Source organism: Arvicanthis niloticus, chromosome 15 (assembly GCF_011762505.2).
Source record: "Arvicanthis niloticus isolate mArvNil1 chromosome 15, mArvNil1.pat.X, whole genome shotgun sequence".
Classification (NCBI taxonomy): domain Eukaryota; kingdom Metazoa; phylum Chordata; class Mammalia; order Rodentia; family Muridae; genus Arvicanthis; species Arvicanthis niloticus.
Window position 1 is genome coordinate 57,539,894 of NC_047672.1, and position 16,610 is coordinate 57,556,503.

A 16,610-nucleotide genomic window follows, 5' to 3' on the forward strand; every position below is an offset into this window, starting at 1 on the left:
TCTCCCCGACAGGTGCCCTAGCCCCTCTCTGACGCTTTTGTCTTCTTATTGCCTTGCTATCTTCTCTATGGGAACTCGTGGCGCAGGAAGACAGGTAGCGGGCACTTGTACAGAAGCAGCAACTCACTTGGACACAGAGACGGCATCTTTACCCACTGCGGACTTGGCTTCCAGGCCACGTTGCGGCAACTCACCTCTCTCGAAGCCATACAAGAACCCACACCTAAGTCTGCAGTTAGCCTGGGGGCTATCGGTCCTCTGTCAGGAGTAACACAGAACTCATTAAAGAGTGCCTTCCACTTGCAACTCAACAAGCCCGTGACAGAGAAATTTAATTTTCTTTGTTTTGTAAGATGTTTTACTGCAAGTCTGTCATGGTAGAAGTCATCCTGAGCCTAGATTCTCCCCCAGTTCTATGCTGTTCTTCTCCGGTACAGGGGTCTTTCCCTCTGCCAGAGCTGGGGCTGTGGTACTGTCCCTTAACTATCCACATGTCTTCAGACATCAGGGCTCAGCAGTTTACACTTCTCTGTCATCAAAGCTGTGCCAGCCATACCGAACTGTGTGACCACCCTTTTTGTCAGACAATTCTTTTTTTTCTGTTCATGTGAACCCCAGAAACAAATATCTGAACCCCCGAACCTGAATACACTCAGGATCTCTGAGATTTCATGCCTACCAACCCAGGCTCAACACCCCAGAGAGCTGGGAGCTCAACACAAGAGACTTAGCAGCACCTGAGAGTCATGCTCCAACTCTCAGGCTGAACCCCTTAACTCCCAAAGGTTTGGTGTGTCCTCAGCTGGCTGGCAGCAACTGCTTTGGTGTGCTGATGCTCCGGGGACAGCCTAGCATTGGCCCTGTGTGGCTAAAGATGGTGTCTACCTTTGAGTTTGTGTTTCCTTTGTGCAATGCTGACCATTCTTTGCTGTGATGACTGACTCACTAGAACTAGTTCCAAATCATGTTGGAGGGAGCTCACACTGATATCTGCAATACAGGAAGATAAATACACCGATAGGCAAATCAAATGGAAGAAAGCTAGAGCAGGGAGGCAAATGCAGTCATTAGATTAGTGTGCAAAGTGCACCGAGCCCCCTGTGCTAGAATTCTGCATCTGCTGGTGCTGAAAGCAAGTAGATCCGCAGGGCTGCTGATGTGAGTCTCTCTGCTTGGGTGCCAAGCAGTGTTTATTGTAATTTACCTGCTGAAAGAAATAGACTGGGACATATGGCTGTCTGCCATCCACAGTGGTATTTCCCTCCAAGAGTCTAGGAACCTATCTTGGCTGCAGTAGGTCCCCTGCTTGTTGCCCAGGCAAGCAAGAAAGACACCAAACCCCTGTGCTGCGCTGTAGACTCTGTGGTATTTTCACAATGCCCTTGCCCCTGGCTGTCTTCTTGAGACATTTTCTAATCTTTTCCTGGCTCAATTACTTCCTAGTTTTCCAGCTCCAGGAGACAGCTTCAAAACAGAAGTGATAAGGAGGGGCAGAGGAAGAGAACTGTACTCTCACTAGGTAGCCCTGGCTGATCTAGACTGGCTATATAGGCCAAGACTGCCTCAGACTCCCGGAGATCCACCTACCTCTGACTCCTGAGGACTGGGATTAAAGGTGTACACCACCATGTGACTATGTTTGAATGTTCTCTCTCTCTCTTTAAATCTTTATTATTCTCTTTTATATGACTCACTCTTTTTTCCCATTTTTTATTGGATGTTTTATTTATTTACAATACAAATATCATCCCCTTTCCCCATTTTCCCTCCTTAGAACCCCCTATCCTATACACCCTCTTCCTTTATGATTTTATACCATTTTGATTACATGCATGTAATAAGGTCAGTTCTAGGTTGAGGGTCTAGCAATACAATAGATGCAAATAGTCGAGGAACAAGCAAGACAATAAACACAAATAGTCTAAGAAAAAGCAAGGCATTAAACCCAGTTATGTGAACACTCCCGTGATCACTGTTTCTAAAGGCTTCAGGATGACCAAAGTATCTGAGCCTACTTCCCTATCCTAGCCCAAGGTCATTTTCATGTCTGAAGCCTACTTCCTTGTTCTAGCTTAAATTTTAGAATCCTGTCTGAAATTAATTCTTTGTTCTGGCCTAATATTTAGATTCCTGCCTGAGATTACTTCTTTGTTGTAGCCTACAATTTAGACTCCTACCTGAAATTACTTCTTTGTTCTAGTCTAGTGTCAGATTCCTGCTTGAAGCCTACTTCCTTGTCCTTGGCCAATGTCATGTTCCTGCCAAGCAGCCCCTTTTCTTGTCCTTGGTTCATGTCAGCTTTTTGCCAAGCAGCTCTCCATGTCTACCCCCCTCCCCTTTTTTATTTTGTTAACAAGACTTAGCCTGTCTTAGGTCGTTCTGACAAGAATGCCTTCCTTACCCATCATGGAATATGCATTATCAAAGGCAATGCACTTCTGTCTTAGGTTGGTAAGGCTCTGTGCAGAATCTTACCCGTCCTTGGCTTGCCAGCCTGTTAATTTAATAACTCTGTCTGGGGGTCCATTTTCAGGTTTAAGCCATGTACTTTGGCTGCCAACATGTTCATGTTGTTAAAGATAAGCTCTAACATGGTGGGCAGGAATAAAAGTATTCCCAGGACAAGAAGGGCTAGCCTGATCAAGCTATATATGCCATTCCTGAAGTTTATCCAAAATGGAAATACTGAGCTCAGGCCATGGATAATTTTATCAGCATTATCTGCAGTACCAAAGGTCAACAGAGCAGCATTCTTTAAATTCATAATCTCAACTATGCAAAGTTAACACACCCAGAGAGGTGTTAGGATTGTGCCAAATATCCTACAGGTGTCTTTAAACTTTTTTCTAATTATAATGACATTCATTGTGAATTTCAAAAGTAACACTACTCCAGTGATATTTGTTGTGACACTTGGGATGGCTCCTAACTCTTGAACCCTGAACCTCCTTCAGATAATTTGAATGGGTTACAGAGCATCATTTGTTGTTCCAGATACCTATATAAATCCTTTTGTATAGTCAACACATTAGTCACATTTTTTTGCTAGATGGTTAACAAAAATAGTTGTCTTAACTCCCTGTGTCAATGCTATTGCAGAAGCAGTGGTGCTAGCTACTAATGGAATTAAAGGTGTTATACCAGCAATAATCAAGCCTGCTACCCTCTTGCTTCTGCTTAAAGCCTAACTCACTTCTTCCAGCACTTTCAAGCTTTTCTCAGAGAATCAAAGTTTTCTAATACTCAGGGCAGTGAGACAAAAGCTGGTTGATAGACCCCCGTAACAGACATGCCAGGTTTCAACACACTGACATAATTGGAAATTATACAGTCAATGAAACTTGCAATAAATGCTGTAGAAGAGACAAAACCAATTTTAAATTGACAATTAAAAGAACCTTAAAATATGCACTAACCCATGTTTGAAATCCAGATCCTGTACCAACTTTATCTCTTGCTATCCTAACATCATCGTGAGCTACAGCTAGCTTCCAAATATGTGTCTGACAAAGTCCTGATCCAGTCTTCCAAAAGTAGACTGTTATTTCCCATATTGGATTGATTTCTAGACCAGTACATGATTCCCTGCTGGATTCCTCTTCCTTCCCAGGCCTGCCTGTCTTCTGTCTCTGTGTCTGTCTCCCTACATCTGTCTGTCTCCCTGTCTTATTGTCTCCTTGTCTCCTTGTATTTCTGTCTCTTTGCCTCTGTCTGCCTGCTTGCCTGTCTGCCTGTCTCTGATGGTGCTGAAGAAGTAGGCAGAAGGCACCATGGAAAAGTGAAAAACACAGGAGGAAGGTTGAAACCCAGCACATTATTGAAGTACCATTTGCAGAAAGACTAAATCTTTTCCTCTGGTGGACATCAGCATCAGGACTGTTTTCTTAGGTATATTAACAAACAGCCTGAGGCAACAAAGTCCCTGTCCAAGTCTGGGAAATCCAGAAATGTGACAGAGGACATTTGGGCTTCAGTTCTTTTTCATTCTCTTACGGATTAAGAAAGTCAAAAGCCAGTCTGGTGTCAGCACTTTTGTTAGGATATGCCATCCTTTTCGATCTTTGATGAGACTAGAGGACTTCCCTGGTCCTTACCGAGGTCCAAATTCCCCAGTTTCCTATGGGCAGACAAACCTCTTCAGTTCCATGGCAGCTTTTGGTTGTGGTCCTGAGCCTGGCTGTGAGTCTGACAGTTACTTAGTCTGACCCTCAGGCATCCTGGCCTGATAGATCTCAGATCCTACCTCTCTCCCACACTGCCCACAGCCTGGTTCCATGTGGGTGGAGGGAGTCCTTCAGGGCACTGGTCCTGTGCTGCTACCTCTGCTAGGAACTGCCCTGCAGTCCCATATCCTGGCATTGAGGTCTCAGTTCTCATCTTATGTCTGAGGCCTGAAGAAACATTTTATGTTTAGAAGGGACAACAGATAATGACCTTATCCAAAAGCATGGGCAAAATATTCAAGGAAACAGCCAATGATGTCCTAATAAAGTGTGCAGATAATGTGTGGATGGTCCCATCTGACTAATGAGAATGTGGTCCACACAGGGACCTTCTACCTCAGTTTCTGCATCCACAGTTAGTACAAAGTTCACGCACCAGATCCATGAAAGCTACTGTGGCGTTCTCAGAAGCACTTTGTTTTCTTCCATCAGTCCTAGGGAGAGTGTGACAGTCATGTGACAGTGAATGGTTATTGGACCAGTTGCCTCCCATAAGTGCCCTGTAGCTGTGCTCCCAGGGTTGCCTTCAAATCCCTGCTTGCTCCCTAGATGTTGCCCAAATGCACACATGACTGCTACCCTCTTCTGAAGCCTAGGACTCTGCCTCGTGCTTTGCTTGGAGAAACAGGTTGCTGATTTACTGTCAATTTTGTTTTTAGACCATTCTGGAGGGCCTGCTGCTAGGAACCATGTCAATGTAAGTCTTTGGTATGTAGTTTTGTTTTACCGTGTGTGCTTTTCTTTGAATGTTTCTGGGCAGTAACCACAGTCTCTTTCTCCAGCGTCTACAAAGCAGATGAGATCCTATGGGCCATGGGAGCCACCACTGTGGTGACATTAGTGCTCATTTTGTTTGCACTACAAACAAAAGTACGTATTACTGAAACAAATCTCTGTGGTGCGGGTGGGAGTTGCTGGCTGTGTCCTGTGTCCTCCTCCCACTCATTTAGAGGAGAAAGGCCCTTATTCTCATGGGTTCCTCCTGACAGTTTTCCCTTGGGCTAACTACATTCCTACCAAAATCCACTCCCAGCTTGTTGTAACACAGACCAGCTTAACATAGCCAAACTTCTAGGTTTCCTGTGTTTTTGTCCCTTGGGCCCTACAGACAGTCACAGCTGCTCACCTAGTTCCTTTAAGCCTACTTCTGGAGGGGGTTCCTTTACAAACCAACAAGTGGCCTCCTCAAGCCATGCTATTGAATGTACCCTGTGTTCCCTGTTGGGGCCCTGGTTCAAATGGGCAGCTTATCTTCATAGTTACTAGGTCTCAGAAGCACTCCCAACCCCCAGTATAATTCATAACTGTTTTTTTTTTTATTTTGGTGGAATTGACCCAGGCAAGTGCTCCACAAAACCATACCCTAATAATGACTCCACAAAACCATACCCCAACTGATGACCTTTGTTTTAAAACCAGGATGTCAGTCTTACCAGCCCTAGGACACTTGTGGGGACTTAGTGGGCTCTTTCCAGTGGCTTTTTTCTTTATGGTCACCTTGCTTTTAGTAAACGATGGGCTCACCTTAGTCAGTTTAATAACTAAAGAGGAGTAATTTGCTCAATTGTTTGGCACACCTCATAAGGACTTTATACACAAGCAGAATTTTAGCCTTTGTTAGTGGGAGAGGGAGGAAAAGGGAAGGTCCAGAGAGGTAGAGGAATCTGTTAAAACATTCAGTCAGGTTGTGTCAAAAGTAGTGATTCAGCGACTGGGGAGACACTCAGTCAGAAAGTGGTTGTGGTGTACACATGATGACCCAAGCTTGATCTCCAGCATCCATGCAAAGATTGTGGTGTGGTGGTGTGGGTTTGTAATCACAGCTCTGAGAGGGTTGAGACTGCATCCCTGGGGTCTCTGACCAGTTACCTCAGCCTGTTCTCTGAGCTCTAGGTCCTAGTGGAGACCTTTTTCAAAAACACAAGGAATAACACCTGAAATGTATCCGTGGCCTACACACACACACATACACGCACACACATACATGCACACACACTGCACATGCACATGTCCCCCTGCCATGTCATCTAAAGTAGAGCTTCGACATGAGTCAGATTGATGTTTACCATCTCAAGCATGGTTCTTGTAAGAAGCCGGCCTGTGTGTAAACAGATATGCCTCCCTTCAGTGAGTGAGGTGAGCTGCCAACATAGGCATAGATTCAGGGCCATTCAAAACCTCTAAATGTCAGGATATTTCCCCAAAGCCCCACAAGTATTTAAATCCCTCACAGTTAAGGAATGGCCTGAGTTCAGAGAATGCAGCATTCTGCTGAAAAGTGCCTTACAGAGGATTCCAGGCGTGTTAGCATTAAAGACTCGGAGAGGCAGCTGAACTGCTCAAGTAAATCTTTTTTTTTCTTATGAAGTTCTGTGGTGGGCATTTAAATAATTCTCTCCCTCTACAAGGCTCCCAAGGACTCCAGAGAAATTGTACCTCACCCACTGATGCTGAGTTTTCTTATGGACCCTAAACTGGCCCTTAGAGGGAGAAAATTAAACAGAATGCCGACTTGGTTTAAATATAATCAGATCCCATCTTCAAATCAGCTCCTTTGGGAGGAGCGACAGTGTCTTGTAGATTCAAGATGCTTGGCCTCCTGAGTTCTGCTTGCCTTTTACTCTAAGAGCCCAGAAGGAGTGCATGCATGGCTTTGGTGAGTTTTGACCATAGCCAAAGAATAGCAGAGAGGCCATTAGACATTCTGTTCTGGTTTCCCACTCTTTGTGCTTTCTGAGTGTGTCCTGTTGGTCTTTGAAGCCCAGAGTCTAGCCCAGATGTGAATCAGATTCAGAGTTTGTCCAAAGCTGACAGAGATTCCTCCTGAGTCCTAAAGAGGCTGAAGAGGCTTCAGGACTAAGAGCACCTGGAGAACCAATCCTGTGTGTGTTGAGGACAAGGGAAAGTGCAAGAAAGTATCTTGTGTGTTTTCAGTGTTTGGAATGTTTTTCAGCCTGTTTAAGAAAAACAAAACAAAACAAAAAAGCCCTCAAATACCTGAGTCATTCATCTTTAAAAGAAAAACCCAGATTCACATTAATAAATGCAAAAATTAAGAAATAATCATTTTTACACTTATATTTACAGTAATTTTGAAAATTTACTGTATTTTATGAAAATATGTGTATAAAAATTTGAAAAAGAGATCCAGTTAATATAATGAAATAACTTACTTCAGTTTCCTAATATTTTCTATACATATGTGTTCTTTAAATATGAATAGTTATGATCATATTATGTACACAAATTTATGCACTATACAATTTATGTTTTTACTAGAGGAAACCAATCTTTCTTTCTTTCCTTCTTTCTTCCTTCCTTCCTTCCACAGCAGAGATTCGAGTATTATAGACTGGTCCTGGACTTGTTACACAGTGAAGCATGTCCCTAAACTTCTGATCTTCCTACCTCCTCCTCCCCCAGTGCTGGGAATACAAATTTGTGCCACATCTGGCTTTAAGGGAGAAATTCTTATACATACAAAAATAGAATAAATACAATGGGTTCTCATGTACCCTTCACCTAGTTTAAAAAATTATCAGCCCCTGGCTCTTATTATTTTATCTTAACTTCCACCATTTCATCCTCCTTCCTGAAGCAAATCTAAGGGGCTGTGACAGCTATATCATTTATGTGGTGATTTTCAGTGCTTGGGCTAAGGCATTTCCATTTTAAGAAATGGCCAGGATAAATTGTGTGTGGGATAGAAGAGGCATCTCTAAACATCTGAGGTCCTGCCTAGATGATAATGGGGCCACATGTGCTGTTTATGTCTCCCCAGTGGGATTTTACCCTGTTAAGTGGCGTGTTGTTTGTTTTCACCATTGTGCTGCTGATCTACGGGATTATTGCAGTTGTGATCCGATCCTACGTAAGTGACTGTCATTTGGAAACCTTTACAAAGTACTCAAGGTGAGGGAAGTGCCAGCTTTGTCAGCACAGGTCCCTTGAGAAGCAGGTATGGTGTTGGGGCTAAGCACGTACGGATTTTATTATTGTTTTTATCATTACCTGTGGTGATGGGGATTGAATCCAAGGCCCTGAGCCATCAGGCAAGCGCTCTTACCTCTGAGCTACAAAGCCCAGCTTTTAGAAAAATGTCCTAGAGATCAAAGACCAACGGCAGTGGTGTGTACAACAGTCCAGCAGCTGAGCAAGGAATATTGTACTCCTGTCCTGTTATCTGAGTGTGTGTCGAACACAAGGGATTTAGTGGAGAAGTGCCATAGACAGGAATCTATGGATACCTATCCTCTATGGTAGACAGTGTCTTCTGCACCCAGTTGCTGCTCGTCTGAAGCCAAGTGGGAGAAAGGCTTCTTTAGCTAAAGGTTCCAATATTGACCCACAGAGCGCGGCTCAGTGTTCACCCAGCTTGCTCTTCAGTATGTATTCACTGAGGCCTCACTGAGTATCAGACATAGACCTTGTGGATGTTTTTCACTGAGCTCTCCCATTCAGCACTCACAACATTCCTGGACAATATTTCTTATTTATGTTATAGATGATCGAATAGGCTCAGAGGACTTTAATCCATTCAGGGTCCCCAAGGAGGTAGAGGTAGCAGGGAGATCAGGTTTGGGAGACTTTTTAGGAGGGGTCTACATCTCCATTGCTTTGTGAAGTCTGTCTCTGGAGCAGAAATGGATGTGTGCGCGCGTGTGTGTGTGTGTGTGTGTGTGTGTGTGCGCGAGTATGTATGTGCGTGTGCGTGCGCGTGCGCGTGCGTGTGTGTGTATCCTATGGTGTCCATGAATGCCGGATATGGAAACCCTGCCTGGGACCCGGAACTGTTTGACTAAAGTACCAAAGCCAACTTGTTCAAATGCTGAACCAAAGCATTTATTTAGCAGCAAGTGGAGTTCTTACACCATCTTTAGACTCCTGACCAGGAGTTCTGTCTGGGCTCATTTGGTTGGATGAATAAGCAGGCTTGTTATAGTCAGGGAGGTGGTATCTACATTTTGCCAAAAAACTCTAAGACATCACAGAGATAGTCACACTATGTGGCCCTGGATGGCATGTAACTCACTGTCTAGACCAGGCTGGTCTTGAACTCATAGAAATCACCCTTCTTCAGCCTCCGCAGTGCTAGGATTACAGGTGTTTGCTAGCCCACCTGGCATAAGACTGTGCATTAACTCTCCACAGTGACTCAGTGAGTCCCATAGGCCTTTGCACTATCCCTAACTTGAGGAGACTATGTCTCCCATAAGATAGACAGATCTCATTTCCAGTCTCAGTTTGCTATCACAAGCATCTCCAAGCTACAGTCTGACACATGCACGAACAAAAGATTCTTGTCCCAAATCCACACGCACAACTGGCAACTTTGAATCCTGTGTTCCAAGTATCCTGCCTCCCTTTGGTGCTCTAAAACTGCTGTGCTCCCAAGACCATGCTATGATTCATTCTCTGCCCTCTTCACCGATAACCTGCCATCCTCGTTGGGAGCAGCTGTCTCTTTCTTGAGACTTCATGCTATATTTGTCTCGGGTGCTATGTACTCTACCCTCTTCTCATGTGAGCCAGACACTGGGTGTTCAAATATGCCCCATATTTCCTGGTCAGGGGAAAATCCCAGTCAAGACTGGCTTAGGCAAAGGTCTTGGTAATTTCACAGGTTTGAAAAAGAGCTAGGTCCACTGCTTGCAGAATGGTTTATGGTCTCTTTCCTTTCCTGTCCCCAACTAGGGAACGTGTGATCCTTGTGTTTCTAGAAACCCTCTTGCTGGGGAAGGCAGGTTCTCTAGAGGAGTTATGCAGAAGGGATGGGAAGTGGACTGGATATAATGGATTGTCCTTGCCCTTCTCACAAGGAATTCGAAGCATCCATTTGGTAATTGTGAAGATCAGTACATCTTTTGAGTGCTTATCAGAATTAAGTGGTGAACAGGGGTAATTAGGTTCAGGAAGAGCAGGTTCCTACAGGCTTGATTATTTCTGTAACAGGTCCTTAACAGAGGGTGGAGACTCTCTAAGCACTTCCAACATTCCATGTTGTGTGAAGCTATACCCCTTTCTTTCTGTGCAGTGGTTGCATCTGTTATACTCAGCACTTGGGACACTGCTCTTCTCTGGGGTAAGTTCTGGTTTACCTCTGTGCCGAAGACCATGGTATACATGCTCACAGGGCCTGTGCTGGTCAGTGGAGTTAGATGTTCTCTAGAAACACCTCAACAACTCACCCAGCAGAGCTGCGTGCCCTTTCTGATCTATGAAAGCACCACGTTCTGGGGCTGAGGCTGCTTTTCCATGCTTTTTCCCAGAATGTAAAGGACCTTGAGTTTGGTCCCCAGCAGCACACAAACACAAAGGGTAATAACAGCGACAGGAAAAGATCACCTTCAGAGATGGTGTAGAAGCCTCAAAGCCCATCACCACGAGGCATGACTTCATTTGCTTAGAGCACCCACCTTCTCATTTCTCATACCAGGAACTCTGGAGAGGGCTGGCAAAGGCCCCTGCAGATGCCTCTGGGAATCCCTTTCTTTCTGTTTAGTCCCATCTCTTGCTGTCCCATCTTTGCAGTTATTGTAAGGTTTTAAAAGTAACACACATGGCAATTTTAAAATTCAAACAACACAGTGGACTGCAAAAAGAAAGGGGGAACTCCTTGTCACCACTGCTCAGAGGTAAGCACCCCCCAGCAGAGTGTAGGAGCCCTGCGTGTATGGAGCTGGAGAAGGATGTCAGGTGTCTTCTTAGTTACTCTCCCCTGACTTCTTTGAGACAGAGTCTCTCCCTGAACTGGACCTGGGTTCATGGCCAGTCAGCTCCAGTGATTCTCTTCTCTCCGCCCTTGACACATGTGGCCATGCTTGGCTTTTGTTTGGCTGGTTTTGTTTTGTTTGTTTGTTTACATCGCTTCTGAGGATTTGATCTTATGTCCTCATGCTTTGGCAGCAAGTCCTGGTACCCACTGAGGTGTCTCAGGCCTCGAAGGAAAAAAACGAAAAAGACAAGGTCTTGCTCTGTAGTACTGGCTGGCCAGGAACTTTCTGTGCAGACCACTTTAGCCTCAAACTCAGAAATCTGTCCGCTTCTGCCTGAGTGCCCAGATTAAAGGTGTGTGCCACATGCCAAGCCCCCCCGCCAAAATATTTTTTCATCATAAAAATTTCTGAACATACTGAGAAATTGAAAGGCTAATGACTTGAAGAGCAAAGGATGCTTACAAAGTTGGTTCTGTGGGCTTCAGGGGGTGAGACTTTTGCTCACAGAGAGCAAATTAGGATGACCTCATCAAAGACTGAAGCTCTAATTGTACTCAGCTGCAACTGACCGCCTGCATCTTTTCACTTCTCCCTCTCTACATCCCCTTTCTTTCTCCCTTACCCCAGGGTAGCCAAGAACTTACGTAGTTGATGATGCTCTTGACCTTCTGACCTTCCCATCTCCATCTCCAGACTGCTAGAATTGTGGGCATGTATTACCACACCATTTGTGTGGTCCTGGGACGAAACCCAGGGCTTCATGTGGCATATAAGTACTCTACTAACCCAGTCATATGCCTGGCCAGCTCCATTTTTCTTAATGATAGAATAGCTGTCCACATATCACTTAGGACACTTAATGGTAGATGCATACAATCTATAGAGATGACTGTTTTCTCTCTTTAAGTACCTGGTGATGGACGTGCAGATGATGGTGGGGGGGCACTACCATTATGAGATAGACCCCGAAGAATACATTTTTGCTGCTCTGAACATCTACGTGGACATCATCAGCCTTTTCATCTTCATTCTGGACCTGCTCGGACGATAGCTGACGGCCAATGCCACCAGCAAAGGGTCAGAAGAGGAAACATGGACCCCTGTGGAGTGTCGCCAGGCTCAGGCGTGCAGCAGTGACCACTCATAGGTCCTTCTGATAGTCACTTATTTGTCAATTTAACTGTCTATGTCAAAAGAAGCTAAGAATTCAGTAGATGGTAGCTGTAGCTGTTATAATTTTGTTTCCCTTGTCATATGGCAAAACTTTATTATTCATATTGAAACATTTTGGATTCCTATAAATTCAGAAGATGAGTACCCTAGTCATAAACTGACATACATTTAGAAGGTCCCCACCACTTTGTTGATGTTTTCCAGATACAATTTAAAGCTGTAAGCATCAACTCGACATAAATAAAGCTGATTGGAGAAAACCCCCAATACTGACCTTTCTCTTCATTTGGACATTATATGGGGAGAGTTTAGCATGTGACCTTTTTCTTGAACAGTAGAACAATCCAAAACAGTCTGTCTGTCTCCCACTTTCCACAGACAGACTAGAAAGAATACTTCTAGTATTCTAGGAATAATTCTAGGAGGTAAGAGGCTCAGGACAGAGGGGCAGCTGCATGCTCCTGATAAGCCTGTACCTCTATGCTTGACTCAGGAACCACCTCCGAGTGATGGGGACAACTCGCCTACTTTGAAGCTTTAAAACATCTTAAACTTTAATTTTGATAAAACATAGGTCAACTACTCCATTTTAGCAGTCTTGGTGTATAGTTAAGTAGTGTTGCATATATTATTATGAAACTAATCTCTGCAGTGTTTCCAGCTTGAAAACTGAAACTTTACATCTGCTGTATGTGTCAGGGTTCTTTAGGAACAGAAATTATAGGATGAATCTATCTATCTATCTATCTATCTATCTATCTATCTATCTATCTATCTCTGGATGGCTTAAAAGCTGTAGTCTAAGCTAGTCCAATAATAGCTGTCTACCAACAGAAGGTCCAAAAATCTAGAAGTCTTTCATTCCACAGAGCTTCTTGATGTCTCGGCTATCTTTAGTATATGTCAGAATCCTGAAGAAGTAGGCTGTAATTCCCCCAGTGGAGGAATGGACTCACCCATGAAAGCAAGCAGGCAAAGATGAAAGCTTCCTTCTTCCATGTCCTTTACACAGGATGCTAGCAGAAGATGTGGCCCAGATTAAAGGTGGGTCTTCCCACCTCAAAAGATGCAGATTAAAAGCAGGTCATCTCACTTTGAATGGTTTAATTCAGGAAAAAAATATCTCTCACAAGTGTGCCTAGCCATTTAGGTTTTAGTAAATTCCAGATGAAGTCAAGTTGACAACCAAGAATAGTAATCACAAGTCCATCCAACCCCTTGTCAGCTTGACACACTATCATACCTGCTTATCTCATGCTTAATGTCCAAATGAATAATAACCAGGACATAATTATACCTAAGATGATATAACTATCTATGTAAAATCACAAACACATTACATATTTAAGCAGGTCATAAGCATGCCTAATATGATGTAACTACAACCACAAACATACATTTTAGAATAGGTGGCAATGTCCCTTGAGGAGCACAATTATTTGGTATCTCAAAATTTAACCATTGTGGTAGGAGAGATGGTTCAATGGTTAAGATCACTGGCTCTTCTTCCAGAGGATCTGGGTTCAATTCCCAGTACCCACATGGCAGCTCACACCTGTCTGTCCAGTTCCAGGGGATCCAATACCTTCACACAGACACACTCAGGCAAAACACCAATGCATATAAAATAATCTTTGGAAACCGGGTTTTATTATGTAGCCTTGGCTGTCCTTGACCTCACTCTGTAGATCAGGCTGGCCTCAAACTCACAGAGATCCACCTGGCTCTGTTTCCTGACTGCTGGGATTAAAGGCATGCATCACCACTGCCTGGCCATTAATATTCTCTTTTTAATAAAAGATTTATTTATTTTTATTTATATTAATACACTGTATCTGTCTTCAGACACACCAGAAGAGGGCATCCAATCTCATTACAGATGGTTGTGAGCCACCATGTGGTTGCTGGGAATTGAACTCAGGACCTCTGGAAGAGCACTCAGTGCTCTTAACTGCTGAGCCATCACTCCAGCCCCTAATATTCTCTTAATAGATGTTATATAACACAATAAAGAAAGCAAGGAAAGAAAACACAAATATCTGTGCAAACACATTCTTAGCAAAATACAATGGACTCATGTCAACTATAATCCTCATGTCTGCAACTGGTCACGTGGCCTTAGCTGGTATTTATAACTACCTTCCTCTACTGCCCATTCAGTATCTTCTCTGCCCTCAGCAAGCACTTCATCAAAGTCCTGGTTCTTTCCCTGGAGGAGTGACTCATATCCTAGGTGTCTGTGCCCTTTGTCATCATGCCTGGATTAGGTTTCCCATAGACTTTAATCATGGGAATGGCAGCACCAAGAAATGCTCTAAAGCAGCTCCTCAACTCCAGACAGAATCACTCTTACCTCCAGTGTAGAGAAACGATCCACTTCCCTTGGTAATCTGGATCAGTCACCCCTCCTAACACTCCTTTCTTAGCCTGTTGGCTTAAGAAGCCCACAGTGGTGAGTGGGAAGTCTGAACTTTCAGTTCAATGGAATATTTTTTGTGGCTCCTGGCAGGAGTGCTTCCTGCTCTGGAATCAAAACTCATAGGCCAGCAAAACTTATCATCACAGGATCAAGAAGCAACAATTTTTCTACTGGGTCACTAAGGCCGTAATAAACAGAACTATTCCCCTTTCCACCCCCTTGATTCCTGGACCTGTGGATCCTGACTGTGGGACAAATGGTATCATATACATGATGCTGATTCAAAGCATATACCATCTTCTGGAGAACTCTGCCCCAGTCCTCCAGGCTGCTGCTGCTATCTAATTGGTACTGTGACTATGTCTCCAAAAGGCTATTTAATCTATCAGATAAGATGCTTCAGGATGGTGGTAAAAACGGTAAGCCCAGTGGATCCTATGATCATGGGCCCACTGTTACAATTCTCTGGCTGTAAAGTGAGGTCCTTGGTCAGAAGTAATACTGTGTGGAATACCATGATGGTGGATAAGAAATTCTGCAAGTCCACGGATGATAAGTTTTAGAAGAAGCTTGCATTCAGTAAAGGCAAATCCATAACCAGAATAAGTATCTACTCCAGAAAGGATAAAGTGTTGTCTTTTCTACAGAGGAAGTGATCCAGTGTAGTAGACTTGCTACCATGTCCCTGGCTGGTCACCTTGGGAAGTGCTACTATATCTAGGTCTCAGTGTTAGCCTCTGCTGTTGGCAGATCTGGCACTCAGAAGCAGCTGTAGCCAGGTCAGCCTTGGTGGTTGGCAGCCCATGTTGTTTGCCATGGAGCATAGCAGCTCACGAATGACCTCCACCTCTACCACCATGGCCACTTTATTTATGGGCCCATTGCATAATGACAAGAATGGCTGAGGAGAGATGCTGACTGCCCACAGAATCATATCTACTTGATCATTGAACTCCCCCTCTGCTGAAGGTCACCCTTTAATGAACATTTACATGGGACACAGAAACCTTCACATATTTTGTCCATTTGGAGAGGTCTAGCCACACACTTCTTCCCCAGATGTCTTTCATATCAATTTTCCAATCATGCTCTTTCCAGGTCTCTGGACATTCCGTCAGTACATTAGGCTATGGCTCATGAAACAGAACACTTGCACATCTGGCCATTTTTTCCTTCCAAACTAAATGTATGGCCATGCATACTGCCCACTGTGAAGATTTCCCTTCAGTGGTGTCATTCATAGTTGTCCTAGAAAAGGGTTGTGATACTCCAGCTGTCCCCTTCTGGATGTTGCTTGAATAATGTACAGCATCATCAGTAAACTAGGCACTAGTCTTCGCATTGTCAGTCAATCGATCTTGGCACACCTGAAGAGGTTGCAGGAGCATGCTTGGCAGCAGATGGCATTGTAACAGAAGTTGAAACCACAGGCATTGAGGCAACTTCTTCATGTAACTTGTTGTGCCTTCATGACTTTCCCAGGTTCAATCATGCATATATCATTTCCATTTGATAATAAATCACTGCTGTGTATATCCTACTTTATGAATTAGTGGGTCAGATAATACCCAGCTCGGGTTGCATGATAACTTAGTGTCCCATTGTCAAACATCAAATTTACACTAAGGCTCAATAGTAGCAGGATAAGAACTGCTCCTTAAGAGGAGACTAGTTGTCTTCAGGTAATGCTCCAAAATCCCAAAGGTCTCTTCTATAGTTCACCTATAAGGGCCTGCCAGAGGCTCCAAACAGCATCTCTATCTGCCACGGACACCTCAGGTACCATCGAGTCTGCTGGATCATATGGTCCAACTAACTGGTAGAGCAGCCTGTACAACAGCCTGGACCTGTTGAAGAGCTGAGCCTTGTTTCAGGCCCCACACAAAACCAGCAGCTTTCTGGGTCACCAGGTATAAGGATAGGAGTGACACACCCAAGAGAGGAATGTGGTGCCTTTAGAGTCCCAACTAAACATCTTCTTTTTGGTGGAGGGAGGAGCCAGGTGCAATGACTTATCTTTCACCTTTGAAGGAATATCTCTGAATGCCCCACACCACTGGACTCCTAAGAATTTCACTG

General features: G+C 44.1%; 1 protein-coding gene across 1 annotated transcript in view; it reads left to right on the forward strand.

Annotated features, from left to right (window-relative positions):
- LOC117720886 (protein lifeguard 1-like) overlaps positions 1-12,377 on the forward strand; it is a 33,221-nt gene extending 20,844 nt beyond the window's left edge. The window contains exons 7-11 of the mRNA XM_034519591.2: positions 4,883-4,920; positions 5,006-5,093; positions 8,005-8,094; positions 10,258-10,305; positions 11,847-12,377. Coding sequence (XP_034375482.1) covers positions 4,883-4,920; positions 5,006-5,093; positions 8,005-8,094; positions 10,258-10,305; positions 11,847-11,990 — 408 coding nt within the window. The 3' untranslated portion in view covers positions 11,991-12,377. The remainder of the gene's footprint in view (positions 1-4,882; positions 4,921-5,005; positions 5,094-8,004; positions 8,095-10,257; positions 10,306-11,846) is intronic.
- The last annotated feature ends 4,233 nt before the right edge of the window (positions 12,378-16,610 follow it).